Source organism: Alosa sapidissima, chromosome 3 (genome assembly GCF_018492685.1).
Source record: "Alosa sapidissima isolate fAloSap1 chromosome 3, fAloSap1.pri, whole genome shotgun sequence".
In the NCBI taxonomy this organism is placed as follows: Eukaryota; Metazoa; Chordata; class Actinopteri; order Clupeiformes; family Clupeidae; genus Alosa; species Alosa sapidissima.
In genome coordinates, this window is record NC_055959.1 from 22,730,777 (window position 1) to 22,756,009 (window position 25,233).

General features: G+C 43.5%; 2 protein-coding genes across 2 annotated transcripts in view; both read left to right on the top strand.

Annotated features, from left to right (window-relative positions):
- Nucleotides 1–561: 561 nt before the first annotated feature.
- On the top strand, nt 562–4,391 carry kpna2 (karyopherin alpha 2 (RAG cohort 1, importin alpha 1)). The gene is made up of 11 exons (XM_042087715.1): nt 562–656; nt 981–1,082; nt 1,202–1,342; nt 1,440–1,528; nt 1,628–1,896; nt 2,002–2,096; nt 2,309–2,572; nt 3,242–3,475; nt 3,572–3,754; nt 3,902–4,051; nt 4,152–4,391. The coding sequence occupies exons 2-11, from the start codon at nt 1,014–1,016 to the stop codon at nt 4,239–4,241; spliced, it is 1,584 nt and encodes a 527-aa protein (XP_041943649.1). The 5' UTR covers nt 562–656; nt 981–1,013; the 3' UTR covers nt 4,242–4,391.
- Nucleotides 4,392–4,591: 200 nt separating this feature from the next.
- Nucleotides 4,592–25,233, top strand: part of smurf2 (SMAD specific E3 ubiquitin protein ligase 2) — a 38,410-nt gene continuing 17,768 nt past the window's right edge. Inside the window, exons 1-3 of the mRNA XM_042087714.1 lie at nt 4,592–5,031; nt 22,875–22,913; nt 23,530–23,638. Coding sequence (XP_041943648.1) covers nt 4,980–5,031; nt 22,875–22,913; nt 23,530–23,638 — 200 coding nt within the window. The 5' untranslated portion in view covers nt 4,592–4,979. The remainder of the gene's footprint in view (nt 5,032–22,874; nt 22,914–23,529; nt 23,639–25,233) is intronic.

Sequence of the window (25,233 nt, forward strand, 5' to 3'; positions counted from 1 at the left end):
CCATAATAAACAATAATGTCGATGCAATATCAATGATCAATAGCCAAATGAAAATAAACAAATACCATATATACACAATATACAGACCAAACCTCATAAGAACCACTTAAAGGTGTATGCTGAACAGATAGTCTTTAGACCCCTCTTGAAAGACTCAGAACAGAAAGGATATTTCCTCATTTTTTGACTTAAGGCATTAAGATCAATTTCCAAAAGATGATTTTATATTCCTCTTTTTAGTCAACTTTAGCAGATGCCACTAATTCTGGAGGGTACTGTATGTTGGTGTTAAACTAAAGGCGTCTGTGCTACGGAATGTTGAAATGACATGCACATATTTTGCACACATAATACAAGTCTTTCCAATATCTATAGCTCCCGGGCCTATAACGATTCGACATATAATAATTTGATCGAAATGCATCTGAAATGCATGCATCTAAAAAATATGTATGAGACTAATTTGTTAGCAAAATCTCGCGATATTGGATCATGTGCATTCTTCGGATTCTCCGAGACTTCCCTTGAATTTTTTGAACAGTCCAATGGGTGAATGCTTTTGCTCGAACGGGCCAATCAGAGAGCTTTGCCCCGCGAATTTAAAGGTCTGTAGCATCTTACTACCACACATCAAATTTTTTATCCAGACAGAGAAGGTAAGTCAAGTTATGGTCCTTTGTCATATACATATTTAAGGTGCTGTGAATTGCTTTTAAGCATGTTTTTGCTGTTTGTCTTGATTGATTTTCAACTTTAAAACAACGTTCTTTTAAGTATCGTAAGTGCTTTCGATACTCTTCGCTGGTTAGTTTTAGGTCTTGACAGCTTTTGGCAGTGCGTTAACGTAACGTTATCGAAGAGCATGTGGAATATCATGTTAGCTAGCTGTCTAGTTAGTAAAGCTACATTTAAAGATTATTTGTTTGCGTGTCTTTTCAACGCAGTTTACCAAGCTAACGTCTGTACTTTTCATTTGTTAGTTAACAGGTCTACCTCAAACTCAACCTGCAAAAATGTCGGCAAACAACGAGAACACGTCTGAACGTCTGAACAAGTTCAAAAACAAGGGAAAGGATGCAACTGTAAGTTACGTTGGCGTCAATCGACCAGAGTACACTTTTATTAAGTTAACATTAACTGGCCAAATTGTATTTATAATTGAATGTGAAGTAACTTGAATCCACCTTCGTGTTTTATGCAGGAAATGAGGCGCAGGAGAATCGAAACAAATTTTGAGCTGCGCAAGGCAAAGAAAGACGATCAGATTTTCAAAAGAAGAAATGTCAGCACTTTACCCGACGAGGCCACCTCTCCACTTCAAGAGAAAAGTCAGAATTGCCAGGTAAGTGTTTTTTTTTTTGGTAGTATCCTGTTTGGATTCATATTTGTGCTTTATGTAAATGCACATTAATTAATTTGCAATGCCATTTACTGTACAGGCGAGTCCGCAGTGGACAGTCGAACAAATTGTGGAGGGTCTGAGCAATAACGACATGGAATCTCAGTTGCAAGCCACTCAGGCTGCAAGGTAGGGTGATTAATGAAAAATATTAACATTAAGATCTCAGCAAATGATAATTGTAGACCTTCTGTGTAACCCTCCTTGAATGTTTCTACTCCAACACAGGAAGTTGCTGTCAAGAGAGAGGCACCCTCCAATTGACCAGATCATCAGCTCTGGTCTGATTCCCAAATTTGTGTCCTTTTTGGGCCTGGCTGACAGTCCCCCAATCCAGTTTGAGGCAGCCTGGGCACTCACCAACATTGCCTCAGGAACGTCTGATCAGACCCGTGCTGTGGTAGAATCTGGAGCCATACCTGCATTTGTGAACCTCATCACATCTCCTCACCCCCACATCAGTGAGCAAGCAGTTTGGGCTCTGGGAAATATTGCAGGTATGTTTCAAGGACTAACCACTTACGGTCTGTTTCTGTTTAGTAGTAGTTTAATAACTCCATTTGTCACATTTAACGTGTCTCTTTTTAATTTATTTATTTTAGGTGATGGTTCTTCATACAGAGATATGGTCATCAAGCACGGAGCAGTGGCTCCATTGCTTAGTCTGTTGGCTGTTCCTGAGCTGAGTGTATTCTCTGTAAGTTAATGTGTGTGTCGCTGGGGTGAAAGTGTATCAAGACCTATACATGGCTGTGTGGGGTCTTTATATTTCTGTTTGAAAAATGCCATTCTGGCCAAGTTCAGACATGTATTCTAAATTGTTTTCTGTCGCCACTAGATGGTGTAGTTCAACACTTGTCTACATAGGCCTTGGTCTCCATGATCATGTCTGAACTCCTTCATTTCCAGTCTGGTTACCTGAGGAACGTGACGTGGACCCTGTCCAACCTGTGCCGTAATAAGAACCCAGCGCCACCTCTGTCTGCGGTGCAGCAGTTACTGCCCACGATCGTCCGCCTGCTGCATCACGATGACAAGGAGGTGCTGGCAGACACCTGCTGGGCCGTGTCCTACCTGACTGACGGGCCCAATGAAAGAATCGAGGTGGTGGTACAGACTGGCCTGGTGCCTCGCCTGGTGCAGCTGCTCGGTTGTGGAGAGCTGTCTGTTGTGGTATGAATGACTTTGACATACTCACTCTTAGTAATCATTTACATTTATTCATTTAACAGACACTGTTGTCCAAAGTGATTTTACATAATGTCAGCTATATTACAAGGGATTCCATTGTCCCCAGAGCAACTTGGGGTTAAGTGCCTTGCTCAAGGGCACAATGGTGGAAGCTGGGAATTGAACCCACAACTTTTAGGGTACTGCATGCTACCCACGCTACCACCTCCCCAAATCATGGGATTTACCTTTTTGTCTGGCAGGAAATTACTTGCATATGGGTCATTGTTCAGTAATTGAACAATGTTACAAAACGTTTAAGTGCTTTTACTGCTTTACATGGTCTACAGGGCTTAACGTTTTTAAGCACTATGCCTGAATTTGAGTAGTGGGCTGAACCTTTAAGATTTAATATAGGCAATTAGATATGTCTTCAAAAATGTCTGATTTCATGAACACACATTCTCCTTGCTTTTAAAGTTCCTGAGTCTATAATTGGTAGACTGGGGTGGACATGGCTGAATTTGAAGTGTCTTGAATCAAATGGATCTTGGGGTGGTGGGGTTTCAAGATGTTGCAAGTGTCTTGTTTGACTGGGTACATGTATGTTCTGAATAATGGGGTAATGAAGAAAAAGAAACTTAGCCACTGTTCTTCCTCTTTCCGCTACAGACTCCAGCTCTGCGCACTGTTGGAAACATTGTGACTGGGACAGATGAGCAGACCCAGGCTGTGCTGAATGCTGGTATTCTGGCTTTGTTCCCTGCCCTGTTGCGCCACCCCAAGAACAACATCCAAAAAGAGGCTGCCTGGACACTGTCCAACATCACCGCTGGCAAAGACTGCCAGATTCAGGACGTCATTGATTCAGGGCTGGTGCCTTACCTGGTGGATGTCCTCAGAAAGGTGTGTACCCCAGTTTTGCATAAAAGGATGAACAATTTCTTATTTAGTTACTGTGTTGATTTTTAGAGTTATTGTATTGCCTTTATTTCTCCTTAGGGTGACTACAAGACTCAGAAGGAGGCTGTCTGGGCTGTGACTAATCTGACCAGCGGAGGCACTGTAAACCAAGTTGTGTACCTTGTTCAAGCTGATGTGCTGGAACCTCTGTTGAACCTGCTTTCCACCAAAGACAGCAAAACGATCCTGGTTATCCTTGATGCCATTACCAACATCTTCCTGGTATGTAATTTGTCACTTCAAAGTTCTTCATCTGGTGACTTCAAAGTTGTCTGAGGTTTAGCAGAATTTGAGGATGATGTATTAAATTGAAATGGACTTCTTGGTGTTCCTGGCAGCAGAACTGGAGCTTTGTCTTTCTTCCAACAGGCGGGTGAGAAAATCGGTGAGACAGAGAAACTCTGCCTGATGATCGAGGAATGTGGTGGCCTGGACAAAATTGAGGCCCTACAGTCTCATGAAAATGAGCTGGTCTACAAGGCTGCCCTCAACCTCATTGATAAATATTTCTCAGGAGAGGTATGTTTGTGTGTCTTTGCATGTGTTTACAGTCTTCTTGCATGCCTCAGTCCCTACCAATGGTACTAATTGATTTCCGTCTGACTATTTTACCTTAAAGGAGGAAGAGGATCAGAGTGTTGCCCCAGAGACTACAACAGACGGTTATGCATTCCAGATCAGTGAAAACCAGAGCGCGTTCAGCTTTTGAGTGGTTGTTTGTCTTTGATCTCCATTCTATCCTGTAACTGTTTGTCCTTTATTTGTGTGATTATGTCTCCAAACCTGTGGGTGGAAGTGTATATAATCTGTTAACTGTAATGTATCTGTTCTGTAAATAAAGTTTGTGATATATTGCTTACATTCTTGGATTCATAATTTAGAATTAACCACCTTTTACTAACAATTTTAAACTACCATAAACGTGGTAAGACTTAGAAAGGGTGGGAACAATTATGTGCAAGGCCACTTTCAAAAGTCTCTTGTGATTAACTTGTCTGATGATGTCACCAACATCAGCCTTCCCTTCCCTGCCTCCCTAAACTGTCTGCATATGCTGGCTCGCCTCTGGAGGAAAGCTGCGTACTAGATCACCACCACTAGTCAAGTTCGCAGTAGCTCCGCAAAATAAGACTGGACTTGAGCTCTTTCCCGAGGATGAAGAAAAAGTCACTGTGCTATAAATTGGATTGGTTTAGAGACGCTAATTGAAGTATATTTTTGCAAATGGTGTTTGCCTTCTGGTATTCCTACTGTTCAAATGCGATGTTTATGTGACTACTTGGAGGCTAATTTAACTAGCTAACGATGGCAGCGGTATGGACATCCGGGCCACAGCACCGTGATTCTATTATTGTCGGTTTACTGTGATACCATCAAAACCGTTAACGTTATAACAAATATTTTACCACATTTTATGAGTCCTGGTCACGGGGTGAAGTGAGAGGAAATGTCTAACCAAGGAGCGAGGAGAAATGGACCAGTGAAGTTGCGTTTAACAGGTAAGAGTTCAATATTGACGATAGCTTGCTAATGTTAGCGGTAGTTGTCTAGTAGCTAACGTTAACGTTACTAATTTCTAAATGTTGGCTAGCTCTATTGCAGTGCTTCACTGGCTAGCTAACACTGCAGGGCATTATAATTACGATTTTTACCATTTAACATTAGTCTGTAGCCAGTATTGCTGCTGTGTGAGGGCACACTTCTGCCACTGACTGCAATACATAGTCACTCGTTTGGGAAAGCATCCACTGCAGCGGAGCAAGCTAAACCCTTCGATAACACTAGACACTAGATAGTGGTTGCTAGCATGCAATTAGCCGGGACCGAAACCGCCCCTTGCCTTAATCTAGGGAGCTAACATAAGCTAGTGAACTTGCCTAACAATACTATAAGGAGCTCCCTGCTTTATTTAGTGCTCTTAAACGTTACTTCTTGTTGGTATCAGCTGTTTGCCTGTTAAATGAAATGAGTGATAATGGAGTTACAGGACAGGTATAACAGTGTGACCGTAAGGTTAGGCTATATGTTGCTTGCCAGTTCATGTTAGTTTACAAGGCTCGTTGTCAACCTTAGCACAAGGTTTGAAGTTGTCCTGGTGGAGCTGTGCCTTGCTAGCACGAGGAACATGCCTGCAAACCACTTCATCTACACTAGGATTTAAGAAATTGTTAAAGCGCTACAATACTTAATCAAACGCATCAAAGGCAATATATGACACACGTTAGACATTATACCAAGTACGAAAGGTTGCATACGTTGTGTGAAAATGTGGTTAATCCAGCTGTGATGGATTTGTCGGACACAAGCTACCAGTCATGCTAACTAATGGTTGTCATGTTTACATGAGATGCAGCTTTTTAATAACAGTAATCCGCCATAGCACTGGGAATTCACCTTTCTATGGTATTTAATTTAAATATCATTGAAGTACGTAGCGTCTGATAGATGGGGATTTCTAACGCTAACGTTACCTTATCGTTGCGCCTGTTAACGTAGTGACACTTATGTGCTAAATATCGGACATTCGCTCATCTGTACGAAATTCTCGTTATCGCTTCTAAATGTGTGTATCCTAAATAGAACTCTACAAGATCATAGAGAGCGCAGCAACACGTAATTACTGGTGAGGCGAGGTGAAAGAGCAGAACTGCATCTGTTATCAGACAGTGAAATAACGTCAGAACCATGCTCCTTCAAATGAATGTACATTGTCTGGGTCGACCCTCACTGTGATCACACTAACTAGTAGGTCAGGACAGTAGATCCTTTTATAATTGTATTCATTTTACTGTGTCGGCATCAAGCGACTCCATACTCAGTCACTTTTTTTAAAGCGCCAACCAGACTCCAAACGCTTTGGTGTAGTCTTATAGCACTGTCATGATATATACTGATGGGGATTTGCAGCATTATTAAAGTACTTTGATGTGACAGGTCTTTGTGGTTTGCTCCAGGGGTCCTCCCCCTTTCAGTTTTATTGACATTTTGTATGAAAGTGTTTTTCAAATGGTCCCCTTTCAGTGAGGCTTGAGTGAAGGGATCTCAAAACTTGATAAGCATCAAAAACTGACAGTTCAGTGTTAATGCAAAACATCTTCTAAGTAAAAGCTTAGGCTCTTTGTGAACTCAGCTGTCAGCTGTGTCAGTAATGTGTAGGAAATAGTGGTCTACTCTTGTGATGGTCTTTTGAAATGTCATTTCCACTCTCATGGGCTGGGATAGGGAATCTGGGGTTCACCATTTCTGCATTCAGAAGAAGACCCTTGTGGCCCACGTCTGGAAATCACTGCTTGGTTTACGCCATTTCAACAATAACTGCTCAGCAAACGCAACAGGACATTGTTTTGACTGGCAGTGAAGGGAGGACGATAACTTCCAATGTTTGAAAAAGGAACAAGGCTCAAGCATATTACTGCTGGATAATACCACAGCCTTTGAGAACTTTAGATGTAATATACAGGTGTTTACACTGTAGGAAAAAGATGAGTGAATATTTGAGCTTTCTGCCTCAAATCTTGGATGTGTGTGCTAGATGGTCAACTAGAACACAATAGCCACTACACCAGGAGTCTCCCAACAGGTAGCTCACAAGCTACCAGTAGCTCCAAACCTGTTTCTAAGTAGCTCTCCAAAAGGTTTGAGGAAGATAAATCTGATAACCCCAGTCACTTGGGAAACATGTTAAAATTCTTATGAAATCAAATTCACAGTTTACAAAGAGAGAAGGTAAATGAGTTGAAAGGAACCTTTAAAAAGCATACAAATCTTATTCAGCAGTTTTGGGTGGAGATCAGCTATGTGAGTACATGGCATGCTACTACTAACATTAAAGCTATTGGCCATGTCCAAAGTGGTCAAAGTAGATCTCGCAGGAAAAAAGGCTGGAGACCCCTGCATACTAGGCAGCATGCTCGCATAACTTCTCATGTGACTGTTTTGCAGATGATACCCAACTCTATTTGTCATTACTGCCTGGTGACCCCCCCCGGTCTTGGCGTGAATATCGGATTGCTTCTCAGATATATCCAAGTAGATGAAGGAATGCCTCCTTTAACTGAACTTCTCAAAAGACTGAACTGCTGGTCTTCCCAGCCAAACAAATCTTACCAAACTACAAAATATCAACATCCAAATTGCCTCCTCATTTCTTACCCCCATCAAAGTTGCGAGAAACTTGGGTGTCACGATTGATGACCAGCTAACCTTCTCTGACCACATTGCCTCTGTCCACTTTTCATGCGGCTTGCACTAAGAAAAATAAGAACATTAGTTCATAGTTCATACTTATCTAAATATGCCACTCAACCCTTGGTACATGGCAGGTTATTCTCTCCTTGACGGGCCTCCCGGCTTGCACGGTGAAACTTTTACAGAGATGGTCTAGAACGCGGCAGTGCATCTGGTTTTCAACCAGCCAAAAAGGCACATGTTACCCTGCTGCTCATTGAGTTCCACTGGCTACCTAGCCGTCCACATCAAATTGCTTGCCTACAAATTTACTTCTGGGTGTTAATTCGGGTATAGCATTCTAGTATTTATTGTTACTCTAAAGTCTCCTATTGCACTGTCCATCTGTAATGTTTTATGTCAGTAAAACACATCTGTTTATTTTAAGATGCTGATCTGGCTGTTTTTATTTTTCCTTACGCCAGAGCATAATTTTTTTCTGCTCTACAAGTCTGTCTCTGCCTCATATTGATTTGTTTTCTCCTTTGGTAAAGCTGTGTGAGGTGTTCTATCGATCGAGAGTACTGGAAGAACATTTTCAGAAAGGGTCCTTGAAAATGGCTCATCCAGTTGAAATTATGTACTCTAAGCTCAACCTCATCCTTCTTTTTTCTTTAACTTATTTTTTCTTTTTTCTTACTCTTTTCTTCACTTCCCACCTTTTTGCCTCATTAATATAGCGTTTAGCCCTTCCTTTTGAAGACGGGTTATATGGTTGCATTGATTAGTGGTAGCATTCGGCTGAAAAGTGCTTAAACTGCAGTGACATTGGGAAACAATCCCATTACCTTATTCAGTTGTTAGAAGACATTAGAACAGAACTTTTTGGAGGCTAAAAAGATATGGAATGCAATGAGTATGGTTAGGTTCCCTTCTAGACTGTGGAACCATTGGCATTTTAGTTTATATGCTAATATCTGAACACTCTTTTTGTGTATTGTGGAACTCCGACTGTTGTAGTCATTTTATTGTATGTGTTTTCTTGTCTGTCTTTTTACTGTTTTGTATTGTGATATGGACCGCTCTCTGTGTCCTGAATAAAGAATGAATTGAATTGAATTGAATATGGGCTGAAATGGTAGGTGAACTTTGTCACCTTATTCACACACAGTACTTTTCTGCCTACACTGAAACACTCTCTTTAACCAGATGTCACAGGCGTACGCCAGCCCTCAAACAGGAAAAACACGGGCAGCCAGCTGCTAAAACTAACACTGTAGCCTGAGCCTTGGCCTCCAACAACACAGTTCAGGATTCTGTTATGCTCTAACAGCTGATCTCCGTCCAATTATGTAACATAGAGACAGCTCTGATGGTGGAAAAAATATACACAATTCTCATGCACTCTCAAAATGTGTGTTTTTTTTTTTTTTAGAATAGTATTCTGTGATGAACTCAGTAGTAGTATCATTGAAGGAATATAGCAGAATATGATACCTGACAAGTAAGTTTTGGTAGTGTGTGGTTTGACCTCTGAGCTGTTCAGCATGAGCTGTTCTCACCTCTGTTAAATCATTTGGGTTTTCATGTCGGAGTCTGTGGGATTTCCTAAGAGACCTCCCTTTTCACCTGGGAAATAACCTTCCACACCATACGCCATTTCCTAAGCCCCTTTCCCTTTGTAATGGTGTGAGTCACTGACTCCGAACCAGCACCAGAACTGCCTTGGTGGAAAAGAGATACCAGGTGCAAGAGGTTTTGACTCTTAAACCTCTTGCACCTTTTCTTCTATGTTGCCTGTATGGACAACAGTGACAGGGTTTTGTTTTTGTACTTTGTATATGGAAGAAATACATTTTTCTTTTGTAATTTCCAGCTCTAGTTTATTGACTTAGCCTATACGACACGATTCTATGTCTAACCCATTCACCTCCCGAGACAGAACTGGCATATTGAAGGAGATCTGTGGTTAGCTTTGATCAGGATTAACTGAAGTTGCATTTCACATAATCGGTCTGTCTCCTGAGTGCCATGTGGGCATGGAAGTGATTTTGGAATCATGTGGGTGTCCAGACAGCATCACGTCTTTAACACATCTGTGATTAAGCCCATGTGTGGGCCTGCTGGAACTGTAGGCTTTCCTGCCAAAACTGAGCTATGCCTTTCTAACAGGTTTGTCATATCGCCTTCTAAAGAGGGAGACAGCCAACCTGGACAACAAAGGACGGGAAGAAGCCTTGACTGCAGGTCATTTTTGTGGTCTCTATTTAAGACCCTCAGTGACATATATACCTAGCATCTCTATTCCAATTAATTCATTCGTTTCTTGTCAGTTCATCCGACTCTTTTGGAAATCGAGCTATTGCAGGGCTAGTTATGCTTCCAAATGCGCACCGTCTGTCACAACGCTGGGACTCGGGATATAGGTCAGTCTCGAAGTACGGCCTTTGTGCAGACACATGCCAAAGCTCATCTGACAGGTGACGTCTGAGTCTCCATAGGGCTGTGCTAGCTGCCTAGGCTGGTCAGTGCCATTTGGAAACCCACAAGCCCGACTCCCTCCCTGAAACTGAATAGAAGGTTTACTTTGGTTAGCAGACCTTACAATGGAATATTTTACGACTGTACAACATACTGAACAGTCAGTACAGGTGCTGCTGTCCTGAGGGTCTGCTGTGCTGCACACTAGCCATTCATGTATGCATTGCTCTGGAGTTTACAGGCTAATGTACCAAAAGCCAGTATATCACTGTGTCCCTGGACACACATCTCTAATGATTGTATAAAGTACCAGATCTCATCTTTGAATGCAAATTCATGGTAATTGGATCTAATTGGTCAAAGAAGTGGTCTCCATAATTTTTCTCCCCTGGTCATTCAGTTCAAAAGCCATTTGTGAATCCTGTGATCTCAGGTGCATGTCTGCTGTGCCTGAGAGTCAGGTGGAAGTGCTGACCCACTGCACAACCAGACAGACGTCCAGCCCTCCTCAGCCTGCAAATGTTTAGTCTAACCTCGACAGAGCAGACCTTGCTTCCCTTCCCCCTTCTCCTGGGGCCGGGCCTGTGCGACGACAGGGCTCTTATTATCCTCTTCCCTCACCTCTGCTGCACAGCTTACATTCCTCCACCCTCACCGGTTCAGACAGAGTTTACTCGAGGAACTGAAAGGGCCTCATGTCAAACTTGTATCAGAGGAAAGCCTCAGGTTAGTATGTGTTTTGCTCCAACCTGTTGTTCTAACAGGCACTCAGCTTCACCACTTCCAAATCCAAATCCAAACAGATTGTGTTTGTGTAGTGTATTCAACACATTTAACAGCTTTTAGGTAGGAACATTTGGATCCCAGAATAGGCGACTCTGAAAGCAGGAGCTGTTGTGGAGAGAATTTGCATCAATTTAGTCAGTGTGTAGAAATGTGTTAGATGTACTTATGTGGACATGGGGAAACATACTGTACATCTGCCAAAATGAAATCTCCCAAACATGATCACATTGAGGCCTTTACCCTTTCATCGATACTCCATGACACTACTACTACTACACACTACTACCAGACAGCCTCCTTAAACCCAGAATGGACGAGGAAGTTTATGTTGAATTAGATATGTCTAACTTTTGCTAACTTTAATCTGGTCAATATAGGCTTAAGTTCTTTCTGAATTCACAATGAATTCACTTGAACCAAAAACATAACCATTGACACAATTTCTACTGAAGTCCAGCCAGTGTTCAAAGGCTTCCTTAAAAGGAGACATGTCTGTGATTAAGACAAATAAAACAAATATTCTGACCTAGATCTACTTCAAGGCCAGATTCTAGATTGAATGATGTGATTTTCTAAGATAGTATTACCATAGTTGTTTCTCCATGTTCGTGTTTGGTTAGACTGCTTGTGCCTCATCCATAAATCTGCCTACTTGTCTATTCACCTGGGAATAAAGTTTTTCTAGAATGATCTCTGATAATGCCTGTTGTAGGACAGGGAATAAGTTGTTAACATTGTCACATCCAACATATTTCTACATATCAACACATTTCTAATCACACTCTGATAGAAGAGACAAAATAAGTAGTCAAGCAGAAGTTCTGATTTTGTCAGATGTAGACCAGGCTCTCCTGAAAAATAAAAGGATATATCCCAGAAGACACAAGTATGTCAGTGATTTAATGAAACGAAAGACATTCGTTTCTTAATGGCAAACTTGGGTTTAAATCCACATGAACCAAATCTTGTGACTATTTTGACAGAATGATGAGGCAATTGCAAAAATTGACTACTACTGTCTCACCTTACTTTAATTTTCTTTTCTTTTTTTTAATAAGATGAAGCTTGCTCTTTGATTTTTTTCTAACTAGCTGATCATTCCCATGTTTTATGATGTCAGGCTGTTAAGCTGTCACAGGAGGGTTGCATAAGGCCTGCTAGGAAATCCATTCAGCAGGAATGACGTGCTCTTCCTCAGAGGGGAAAGAGTTTGTTCTGATGGACTCTCACTGGCAGCACATACCCCTCCAAATCTGTTCAGCAGATTGGTGAACTTCCCAGACCTTCCACCACAACTCACTCCATTGCATCACATTGCAGTGAGGAGCCAAGGAGCACAGGCAACAGTGGCGCAGTCAGAAGCGGCTATCCTGAGCCAGGGCCTGTTCTTGCAGCATAGTAGCACACTGATTTTGGAGCCATTAAGGAGTCTGTCCTCTGTTCTCCTGGGTAGTACTTCTCTTCATAACTTGTAGCTTTCTCTCAATAGTATTGAGAAGAACACATAAATGCAACCCCCTTTATAAAGTAAATGACAGAACAATTGTTCTAGTGCTTTAAAATTGTGTTGCTGATTCATCTCAATTGCCATATGATGGAGTTTCATATCACTTTCCATATCACTTCCGTCTGCTCATTGTTTTGAGTGTTAAACAAAATTGTTTCCATGTCAACAGACAGATCGCAAACTGACTGAATGGGTTCTCACATTAGTGTTCACTGCTTTGTGACAACCCAAGTTAATCATTTCCTTTTTTTCCAAATTCCACTGACATACTGTACTCGGTGTCTGAGATTAAGCTGCTAGTCCCCAAGCTCTCTGTGGCGAGACACAAAGTATGTTTATTGAAACCGCTCAGAGAGCTGGAACATCGGCATGCCTTTAGGGTGCCATGTCCCTTGTTTGTTGACCTCTAAGAAAGGTTTCGTGGGACAGTCTGGCCATCTTGGTGCAAGGGTGACAGGAAGGGTGGCCCTGGAACTCACTCTCAGCTGTGTTTGTGTGATGGAGCCAGAGATCACCACATGGGCTTCAGTCTTTCTCAGGCTCTGTTTTTTTGTATTTTTTTATCTGACTCTTAATCCCCCCAACCCCCCCCCCCCCCCCAGATGAGCCTTCCTCCTAGTTATGCGAGAGAGAGTGAAGATTTTGCGGCTGAATTAAGAACACGGCTTCACATTGCCTGAAAGATCAGCGAAATCATGTCCAGCTCTCAGACTGATCTCCTCTAAGTAGGACATGAGATGACTTTGATGCTTGTTTTGCTGTCTGCCCTGTGTGCTTTTAGCCGAATCTTTAAATCTTTGTTTACAGAGACCACGAAGATTTTTTTGGCATCTGTCCCACTGATCATTCAACACTGTGGATGTCTTCATCTGGGACTGGATTTACTTTGGCTCTGCAGATGTCCTTGAGCATGTCCAGATCAAGGCTTGATCAGAGTTGTTATATTGAAGACTGCCTTCAGGCATGTGTTAGTCTATCCTTGGTACTTCATAAATAAACATGAATAACCGATTAGAGGTCTTCATACCTTAGGTGCCAATAATCTATTGCCCCCTGTCCTTCAGTCCTACCCTGACCGCCAACTAGACCTCTGCCGCCATTCATTGTGATTCATGGTTAATGAAGGCACCAGGTCTGCAAAGGTCTTGATCAAGCCGACATTCATTAGGCCTCTGTCATTGAGCTTTGTTGTGTGACTCAGTCACCCCTTCCCCCTGCCATGCTGTCTGAACCAAGGTTGCATTGTTGCTTTGTCACTGTGACGTCACCGCAGACTCATTTGTCCCTCAAGCGTATTTGTCCTGACACGGGCCCCAGATTAGGATCTGTCTCTCTCCCAGACGGGGGAGATGGGTTAACTGCAGTCTTCTGTCCTATGAAACAGAGATCTCTGGCTCTGATGGAGACATGGAAAAGAGCAGGAAGCACCAGAATAGATATGTGGTTGGCTGACACAAGTTCTGTGGATCTTATATCTTTTTGTCTTTCTTTCTGCTTCTTTTTCCTACTCTCTAACTCTGTCTCTCCTCCATCTCTGTGTCAGAGAAACCAGGCCAGGGAGGAGTGGAGTGGAGTGAAATGGAAGAGGAAGCCCTTTGTTTATGGAAGAATAATGTAGCAAATGAGAGTGTGCAGTGTTGGCACTAGGCTCAGAGAGGGCGCCGCTGAAGGCTGGGGTCGGGGGGTATCGGCCTGCTGGAAGTATAAAGGGGCTTCGGTTCCCAGTCGAGGGATTCATGGACCAGCGAACACCAGAGCACAGAGGATTGAGGACATCTAAGTGACGCCCCACCATGTTTATTTTAGCTGCCGAACGTATTAGCTCAACACCAAAGCTGGGAATGTTTTTACAGCACAGAGGGCTCTTCAGTTTCTCCTCTCCTCTCGGTTTCTCACTCCCCCACATCCTCTGTTATGCTCACTGTTATGTGCGATGGCTAACCACATGCCCTCTTTTCCCCGGAGCTGTGCGAACCCCCAGTATTCCCATAATTGCACTCAACTGTTTCACAGACATTCTGTGCTCGGTGTGAACACGTCTTGGGTGTTTCTTTTTTTTTAAATATGTGGTTACAGAGTCTTCATCCGGATGGATGTGGAGAAATGGAATTGTTCAGTTGAATTGTAGTTTTTATAGCCCAATTTGTTTCCTCCTACTCCTGGTAGAGCTATGCTTGTGGTCCAGTTCCAATGTCATAAACCTTCAGCCTGAATAGAACTAGCTTATCATGACCAACATAGGTGAATAATGAACTGAGTCATTTTTTTGGCTTGTCACTGATTACAAGCAAGGGTGTGATTCTTCCGTTTTTAAATGGAATTCCGTTTTTTTCGACTTGAAAATGAGAACCACGTAATTCGTATAGATGAGTTTTTTTTTTTTTTTTTTAGGGAGGGGGGTCTGTCGATCAGAGGTAGGGTAAATTTCTGCATTACACAGGCCATCATTATAACAGACCGTTGACAATGACGACGGGTTTTGTGCTTCACATCTTTCCGAATATCACGCTGCTTGTAGTGTATTCCGTTTACTAGGATTTCATTGAAAGTGAAAGTAGACGGGTTGATCAGCTGCGTTCTGAAGAATGCTTGATTCAAGTTCAGTGTGTGTGGCGCACTTCTCAGCAGAAGCCATGAAACGGTAAAGGTCAACAAATTGATTTAAAAAGACATCATGTATGAAGTTTTTCCCCCCCTCGTTTTGGCTTTGCATCCGCTGTCAGGATTTTCCGATAATGAATCTCGTGATGCTGATATTGAATTTTAATTTTTGCGCGTGTAAGCTCTGCTTGAAGTTAGCTGTGACAGACCTTACAGGTTTTCAAAGCCTGTCTACCTTAGGCCTACCACATTGTTTAGTTAACACCTTGTCATTTCGCGTTTGTCCAGCGGTTCACCTCCGTGAACCTTGCGCCCCTTGTCTAAAACATATTTCAGGATGCCATCTCACCATGAGAAAACGTAACGTTATGGTGACTGTGCGAGATCAAAGCTTTGGCATACTTAGTAAAGGTCTTGCACATAATAACATTGAGCTGAATATTTAGTGGAAATAGCCTACTGTAGCATTGTGCTGATAGATAAAAAGTCGCCAATTTAAAGGCGCAGTCCGCGTTTTAACCCTAGCTCTCCATTTAGTATGTGCGCTTGTAAAACTAGTGTTGTAGCCGCTTAGCCTACACAATCCTGGTGCAGTAGCTTAAAACAGCCTACCATTTATTTTAGGAGGAGAGGTGTAGGACCTACAGTGTTACTTTGGGAGGAGGGGAATCAATGTAATTTGATTATCTTTGGAACTGAAATATCAACAACCTTCAAGTTGCAACCTCTTCAATCAGCATCAAAATATCAGTAGGCCTATCACATGATTCACTATTTTGTACGTAGGCCCAGAGGACTGTTAGGGGGCAGGCTATATATTATCATCAAGTAGGAGTATAGTAAATAATTTAGTCAACATTTTAACTCAATGTTGGTTTAAGTTATAAACAAAACATGTTATAAATGGAAAAAATCCATGGTTCTGCGTCACTGTTGGCAAAATGATCATGATGGCCTATATATTTCAGCCATATTTGGTTTAGTCTTGTGTAGGTTATAGGCTACATCAGAGACTTTCTAATGTGGAGACACAGCACTCAACAAATACTCCATATAATGGGGCTAGTTTGTCACGCCAATATGGCCGTTGTCTACACATATGTGAATACATTGAGCCAATCATGTGGTGTTATGTGAATACATTGAGCCAATCATATTGTGTGTTGTGAAGACATCGTGCCAATCATGTGTTGTGATCTCCCTGCTGGAGCAAGATTGGTGTCTTGAAGCCTTGCGCACGCACATTTCTGCCGAAATGGATGCCCTACGAGTGCCCAAAAAGCGTTGGCAAATGGCCGCCGAGTGGAGGGACTTGCCTAAAAGGACTTTGGCTACATCTACTTTGCTCTATTATAAATTAGTTTTCTTTAGGCCTTATAGGCTGTATTGTAATATGCTATAATGTTTGAAATATATGTATCTCAATGTATCAATACTTCCCATAAAAGTCATCAGATGTCATCATTTAAAAGGTTATTTTTTCAAAATTTTCTTATGGGGGAGCATGCTCCCAGACCCCCCTAGTATTTGCCCCTTTTCCAGTGCCACCCTCGCATAGGATTTGCCTCATGAATTTTATGAAGTGTAGGTGATGTAAATATATACGGTAGCCAACACTATAGTACACTAACCGGGGGGGGGGGGGGGGGGGGGGGTGTCACTCCGTGCTACGTATATTTTCCTTTTTTTTTTTTACCTTTGCCAATCACACCCCTGTACAAGTTTATCAAGCAACCTTGAGGGGGCAGCTAAAACATTTTGCTATGTTTTTAATACTTTTGTGTCATATCAGGTTGGTATCTGTGTGGAGTTTGTTGAAATCTCCACTGCCATTGCAACCCATATTGTGTGAATACCAGACCTTGTGTCCTACAAGCCTAGGTGGCTCACTGGGGTCTCTGTAGTCCCTGCTGTCCCTCAGCTGACACGCCTGCTGAATGAGAAACACGAAACACTCATCAGCAACAGAAATCTCTCTCTCTCTCTCTCTCTCTCTCTCTCTCTCCCTCCCTCTCCATCTCTCACTTCCTCTCTCTGGCCCCCTCTCCTCCCCACTTTATCCTGTTACCGTTATCACAGTCACTATGGAAACGGGGGACATTCACACACATGAGCAGAGGTGTCAGCCCTGTACGTGATGGTTTCCCTTGTTTGTCTGTAACCTTTTGGGAAGATGGGAGAAGTAGAGAGAAACATCTGCAGAAAAAAAGATCAGCAGCCTCAGTCAGGCATGTTTTCTAACAGCTCACCCTCTCCGTCTCAGGCTGGAGTTGGTTCAAAAGGTATCAAACAGCATGAAGTATACAGCCCTCTGAGTATCCAGCACAGTTTTAAAAAAATACTGTAGAAATAAGTAGTTCGTGATCAGACTGTATTTTTTGTTTGAAGGAAGAATGAGGCCACCTGCTGTACAGGTTTCTTTAGTCTCTTTAGTCTGCAAGTGTCTTTGGCACTTGACTGTTTCGGGGCACTCTGTCATATTATGTCTCATATTATGTCAGAACCATCTCTCAGGGCCACTATAGGAAGACCCTTTGGGAGTCTTAAAGATGATTTATCTTATAGGTATGGCAGACCACACAGCATAATTGGGCGTGCGTCTTTAAAAAGTCTGAACAACATGCTCATGGGTCCCTTATTTATGTTCTGTTGCACCCTGAGCAACACGGCTCTGGTGCCCCTAACAGCCCCTGTGGCTCAGCAAGCAGCAGGCCCTGTGAATCCCAGCCTAATTTCCTCTCCAGTTATAGTGGGCTGGGTGGGGTTTCTGCTGGGTGGCAGCGACTACACACTTAAAAACTAGGTGGATTTAGCAAAGAGAGAGACAGAGGAAGAGAGAGAGAGAGAAGGGGAACCTGTTCATTTTGACAGGGGGCAGGCTTACAGTACAGTATATTGGAGAGCACTGCAAGATGGATACTCCCTCTCACAGGAAAGCCTCATGTTATCAAGTACCATTTTCCAATAAAGCCCATCAGTCAACAGTCTTCTCAAAAGCACTCTGTGTGTGTGTGTACATTTGTGTCTGTGTGGTGTGTGTGTGTGAGAGAGAGAGTATGTGTGCGTTTGTAGCATGGCTGGGACACCACTTAACCATAGTACATTTAAATGGAGGTCGAGAAATTATTGCACTGCAGACTGGTGTATTGCTTTAATGTGATCCCTCTCGACCAACAGTCATACTAATTCATCAGATTGGATGATTGGCTTGAGGTCCATGGCTGCATTCACAGTGCTTGACATGCAGCTAATGATAAACAGATTATAAACAAGAGCCCATAACTATAGAGGGTAGCTATCTTTGGGTTTCAGCTTTCAGTTTTGATTATAATTAACCCAGTTAATCTACTTCAATGTCTTGTAATATAGGCAACCCTATTACTGAAGTAAAGTTTCCTATCACTGATTTGTATGTAAAATTAGTTTTCTGTGTCTGGCAAGAAACCTTCATCTTAAAAATATATGTTTGAACTGTGTGCAGTGCAGACACCTAGATGTATCCATTTGATTTCTCTAAGAGTAGGAGTCTTACAGCAGCAGACATAGAAAATGCCCTTCAGCAGTGATGCTATTACAACAGATTGGTAGAGAGATGTCATAGGGTTACACCATGTTTGAAACAAAGCTCCATTAAAAGTCTTTATAGATGCATACCATTACAATGGTGATGCTTACGATCAATCTGCCCCTTTGTGGTTGTGTTTAGAATCTGCCGTTTTCATGAACACTCAGCTCTATGTGATATATTTTTAGTCTTTTTTTTGGTGCTTGGCAGCTTTTATAGACAGGCTATTTTGGGAGGTGTTGTGAAAGCCTGCTGTGTAATGTGGAATTCTCCTGCCCTCATTATGTGGGCTGTTGGGGAGCCTCCTTTGATTTCCATTTCTGTCTGATACACGGCCTTGAGTTCTGCCCTGGTCCTCCGAGACGCCTCAGAAAAAAGCGTCAAACACACAAACTTAGAATAATATTCAAACCCAGAGAGTGATGCACGTGTGTCGCTAGCGGGAGATGAAAGCAAGCCGTGTGTCTCTGCTCCTCTCTAAGGTGTGCGAAGCACGCAGGGCCACAGAGAATTCATTAGTGTTCCAGAAAGAGCTTGTCACACTCCTCCCTCTGACAGGGCTGCCGCAACTCATCTACGCACTTTCTGATATGACAGGAAACACAGAAAACATGGATAGCATGGCGTCAGGCACTTACATTCTGAAGAAATGAAGCCAAAATTGGTCAGCCATATTGGCAAAATTGCAACCAGTCTGTAGCTCGGTGGAGCCAGACCATGCGTTGTGAACAGCAAATTAGTCAGATCTGACAATTGATCGGAATTGACCATATTTGGTTAAAACTCATCCATTTTTCTTCCTTCCAGTGACCTCACTTTTTGACTGAACTCACTACACTGCCCATGGTGTTCACCATCACTGCTCTACAACCCTACTCCTATTCCTCCTGTCCTTCACACTCAGTCTTCTGGCAGGAGTGGGCTCTGCACGAGACCTACTGAGGCCTACTGTGGTGACCTATCCAGGATCCCACCCACCCTCCCTTCTCTCATTAGAGTGCGTGCTGGTTGTGGGTGGTGCACACTGGTGGTTGCCCTTTAACACCCCCCAAACACCCCCCCCCCCCCCCCCAGTAGGCTGTGCATGCTGAGAGCTCTCTGTGGACGGCTGTCCTGCCGTGATGCTATGTAACTGTGGGGCTCTGGCCAGCGGATGTGTAGTGCTCTCTCTCAGTAGTGCTCTCTCTCTCAAGCCCCTGCAGCAGGCCAGGCTGGGCCAGTTTAGTCCTCTGCAGAGTTGACGAGTATCAGAGCTGGCGGAGGAGACTCCACATTTTGGGAGATCACAGCATGCCACGTTCTCTCTGGAACTCTTGTGTGTGGCTGGTCCTTTTTACTTTGATGACATGGGTCACTTTAACAGAGTCTGTACAGATTTCCTTTTGATTTACTAGCTCCCTCACTTCATCTCATGCCATTCACCATTGACTGTCATCAGCCTTGCTTTGTTATAAAGGGCACCACACCAAAACTCCACCAGAGCTGGTCACCTGTTTCTACCCTATCTCCCTCTCACTGCCTCTCTCTCTCTAGCTGCCTGTAAATAATGAATGAAAGAGCCCCCAGCTGCACAGAGTGAGGTGTACTCCCCTCTCAGAGGCCTGTGGTGTGTGTGTGTGTGTGTGTGAGTGTGTGAGTATCGTGACTGGCATGCTGAGAGAACTCTAGGCAAAGAGAGAGGAGAGATGCATACCAGATGTTTGAGTAATGAGGTGGGTTTCACTGGAACGTAACACATTCCCAGGGATGTTTGCAGAAAGAAATTCTTCCCTGTCTGCAGAGCGAGCATGTTCTCACTCCCTTCCCCGCCACCCCATCCCCCATACAGATTTGAGATCACACTATACTGACTTTGCACTCATTCACTCCTCAGCTCTCATGACCTCCCCCCCCCACACACACACACACCTACATGACTTTTAGCACTTTTACATCCCTCTCCCTATGCTACAGACCTTTTATTTATTTTCTTATTTCATCACACATCAAAACACACACACACACACACACACACACACACACACACACACACACACACACACACACACACACACATCTGACTCTCCAACTTTTGCACATCTCCATAGAACTTTTTATTTATTATTTTTGATTTCTCCTCCATCTATCTACCCATGTCCTTGATTGCCTAGCCTTTCTGCCCCCCCCCCCCACCCCCATCCCCAACACACACACAAAAAAACACACACACTTACATCATCACTGTCATCACCACACATACATACAGCACACTGCTTGCTACAGTAAGCCTCCTCTACATACTTGCTGCACACTGCCCCCCCCCTCCCTACATACACAGCACATTGTCTTCAGGATCTTCTCCAACACACATCCTCTACATACTTACACACACCGAGACCCCTGGCAGTTGGGTTAGCCCCTTGAGTCGTGGATCTGCCCAAGGTTTCTTCCTTGGTAAGGGAGTTTTTCCTTGCCCCTGTTGCTCTTGGGTGCTCCCTTTTGGTGCCCCCCCCCCTCCATCCCAATCCTCCCCCACCTTTCTTATGCAGCCCCCCTCCCCCCCATAAATGCACAAATAGGCTGACACCAGACATAATTTCACTGCATTTCTTACTTCCAGTAACTATATGCATGTGACAATAAACTTCCTTGTATCTTTGTATCCTTGTATCCTTGAGATTAAGCCTGGTCTAGTCTTTCTTTCCTCCTCATAGTAGCTGTACTGGTGTCCTAATCAAATCTGTACGTGTTGGATATATGCACACTCGTGCCATGAAATGTACACACACAAACACAAACTCATCACACGCATGCACAGATTTAAGCACACATATACAGGCCCAATTACCTTGAAAACTATTTATTTGATCGACGCATTAGTCAAAAAATCAGATCAAAGCAGCACATGATGGAAAAATAGTGACAGAACTGGGCACCTCTGTAAAGCTGTGGAATATTGTGGAATTTAAGACAATGAGGCATCGTTTATTATGTTTTTCATTAGCTGGTGATTGAAGCAAATTGAAGTTGAAACCATAGAACATTATGATTTCTTTTTTGTTTTGCACTCACCATTCTGTAATATGCCATGTCCTGTAAAACTTAATGTGCTGTGATGGATAGCTAAGTGGAAGTGGCAATTTGTTATTGATTACAGATATGTTTTTTAATGTCTGCACACACACTCACACAGTCCAACACATCATAACTGCAGTTCAGTGATCCAGCACTCCTCCTCCCCTCGCTGCCAGTGTGTCAGTTCAGACACTCCTCTCTCTGCTCAAACACAGACATTACTACTGAGGCCCAGGCTTAGCAGCAGCGCTTGCATCAGGGTTGACAAGAGTGGACAGTGAGTTCACAACGAGCTGTTGGCCTTTTTCCCCTTCCTCGTTTGATCTCATTCTCATTCCTGTCCTCTGCCTCCCACTCTACACCGTCCCCCCCCCCCCCCCGTTCTCACCTCACTCTCACTTTCCTTCATCCCCATCTCTCCTGCAGACACACACACACACACACTGTCACACACACACACACACACACACTCTCACACACACACACACACACACACACACTCTCACACACACACACACACACACACACGTCTCCTGTCTGTTTGTGTTAACAAAGTAAAGTCTGAATCTCACCTCATTTCACACACACAACTGTTTCTCCCGTTTGCCACCTCTCCTCACAAGCAGACACACACTTACACACTGTACTGCAGTTTCCTTCTAAATTAAACACAACCTCTGCTGCTTGTAAAAAGACCCAACAAGTCTGGTTTAAAGATCTCTATATCTGTCCAGCCCTCCCTCTGTCTCTCTCTCACTGAGTGCCACACTCTCCACTGAAGAGTGCTAGAGTCCTTAGACTTCAGGGGTGATCACCCAAGAGTAGACCACGATGCGCTGGAGTATTTTCAAGTAGACATAAGCCTGATGTCCATTAAATACAAGTGTTGCTAGACAGTAACATGTGCATGCTCACGTCACACGTACACAACTTCAGCACTCCTTAGTTAGGCATGTCAGTGAATGTTTCTTTTTCTTTCTAATCAGACGGGTTACAAGAGCCTCAGGGCTTTGGTAGTGTAAACCTCCTAATGCACGTGTGTTCTGTTAAAAAGCCTTGGTAAACATCACTGGTATGATCCAAGATCGTGGATCTTTTTGTAGAATCTTACTGTGTAAAGTGAGACACCAAGACCTCCAGCAATCATCACTGATCTCTTCCTCCTCCCTCTCTGTCTACAGTGCTCTGTGCGAAGAACCTGGCCAAGAAAGACTTCTTCCGTAAGTATCTAACCCAGTACAGCTCAGCTCTATTTCGGTAGGCTGCCACAGATCCTCTGCTCTCGGCTTTGAAGTGTGCCTAGAGAGATAAGAGTCCCCCACCAGAGGGGAGAAATGTGGGTCAGTTGGAGTCGATTAAAAAAAAATGCCACTGCCTGCCAGACCCGCTTTCTTTTCTTTTCCTACTGTGTCTGTCTAGATGTTTGGCTGCTGCTTGCTGTCAGTTCTTTGTGTTTCTCAATGTATTTTCATCTATCTATCTATCTATCTATCTATCTATCTATCTCTCTCTCTCTCTCTCTCTCTCTCTCTCTCTCTCTCTCTCTCTCTCTCTCTCTCTCTCTCTCTCTCTCTCTCTCTCTCTTTGTAGCAGTGTGTTTTATGTTTCTGTTCTTGATATGCATGTTATATTCTCTCCACTCTCCATTTCTCTGTTGTTACATACCTCTTATTTCCCCTCCCTACAACAAGAAAAGTGATTTGCGATCTTACCAAAAACTGAATTGTCTACATAGTATAGTGTTGGTCATTAGTGTTGATGAAAGATATATCTAGGTCTCCAAGTGTTCATGTATTCTGTTTTTACACTGGTACTCTCTCTCTCTGTGGACTGCAGGACTCCCAGATCCTTTTGCCAAGGTGGTGGTGGATGGCTCGGGACAGTGCCACTCGACAGACACTGTCAGGAACACGCTCGACCCCAAGTGGAATCAGCACTATGACCTGTGAGTCCTCACTCGCTGCTCTCCGTCTGTGGCCAAGCTGTTAACACAGCAGGGGGCTCCGAGCCAGACACCAGCCCGGTGGTCAGGTCAAATCTCATGCGTTAGGGAAGCTCGCTGAAATACATTATTCAAAGCTCAGTCAAATATACCAAATATACACCAAGTCAAAATGCAGATACTTTCTTCATGATTCAATAGGTAAGGAAGATGAGGGGCCTAATTTGTATGAAAGAAAAGCTCAGCCGATGGTGAGCTCCTTGGGGATGCCACTTCAGTGTTGAAGTGTCTACTTGTCTGTCACTCTTTCACAGAAATACTTTGTATATAGAAGCTGCAGTTTTCGGCATGTGCAGTCTTTCCTCGTATTTCATGTGCAGCAAAGGCATGTACACACTCGCATTCTGGCTCTACACGTGAGCGCACATGCACACACCCTCAACCAGAAAGGAAGCTCTTGTCCTGTTTGCTGTTTGGTTGCCTGGACTACCTTCCCCTCTGTCTCAAACATGGCTGTTTAATGAGCTGCTGGCCGGCTGGGTCACATGGCCTATGTGCTCACAGCAGCTGCCTTGGGGTCAGTCTTTAGCACGTTGGAAGTGTTTACCATCCTGTAGGTTCTGGTAGCAAGATGAGTGCTGGTACTAGACTAGCCAACCCAGGCAAGGAGACAATGCCTATAGGAAGCTTTAGAGGGAAAACGATTGATTGATTGATGGGTAGACATGGGCAACTGTATAGGTATCTCAATGGAGCCTAAAAAGTAGCTAGGAGCAGGTAGGTGCAGGAGGCCTCCCTCAGTCAGCGGAGAGTTGAGTGTGTAGTGCAGAGTATGCTTCATATTGCTGAACTACAGTGGTTCTGACACTTCAACACACTGCTTAAAAAGCAATCTAATAAAATGCAAGCACAATTCAGCTAAACTCCAGTTACACAAGACATTACACATTACATTAAGGATGTGTTTCCAGAAGACGCTTAAAAGTGCTGAACGTGTCTGGATTGTGACGTGGCAATATGTTAATAGTTACTTTAATACTTTTACTTGTGTTGTATCTATTTTCATGTTTTCCTGAATAGCATTGCTTTGAGCTCTCATGGCCACTATACTGTACAGTGTGTGTGCGTGTGTGTGCGTGCGTGTGTGTGTGCGTGTATGTGTGTGTGTGTGTGTGTGTGTGCTCCACGGGTGTCAGTCATGGCCTGGTGACTCGTTCTTTGCAGGGTGACCTTTGCTCCCTCCTTCAGTTGCAGGAAATGGTTGGCATGCCGCGACTGACAGATGGCAGTCCCCAAGGCTGCTGCCTCTCCTGCCACCCAGGAACAGTGACGAGATCACAGCTCTCACACTCACACTTGGCAATACTATACACACTCGTGCACGCGCGCGCGCACACACACACACACACACACACACACACACACACACACACACACACACACACACACACACACACACTCTGCGAAGATATTCCCAGTGGCATGTAAAGTAAATGGAGATTTCCGGTCTGGATTGACACGCTAGAGCCTTCAACTATGCAGAGGGGCCATCATTCATGGCCTGAAGTATTGATAGAAAGGGTGGGAAAGTGCATTTA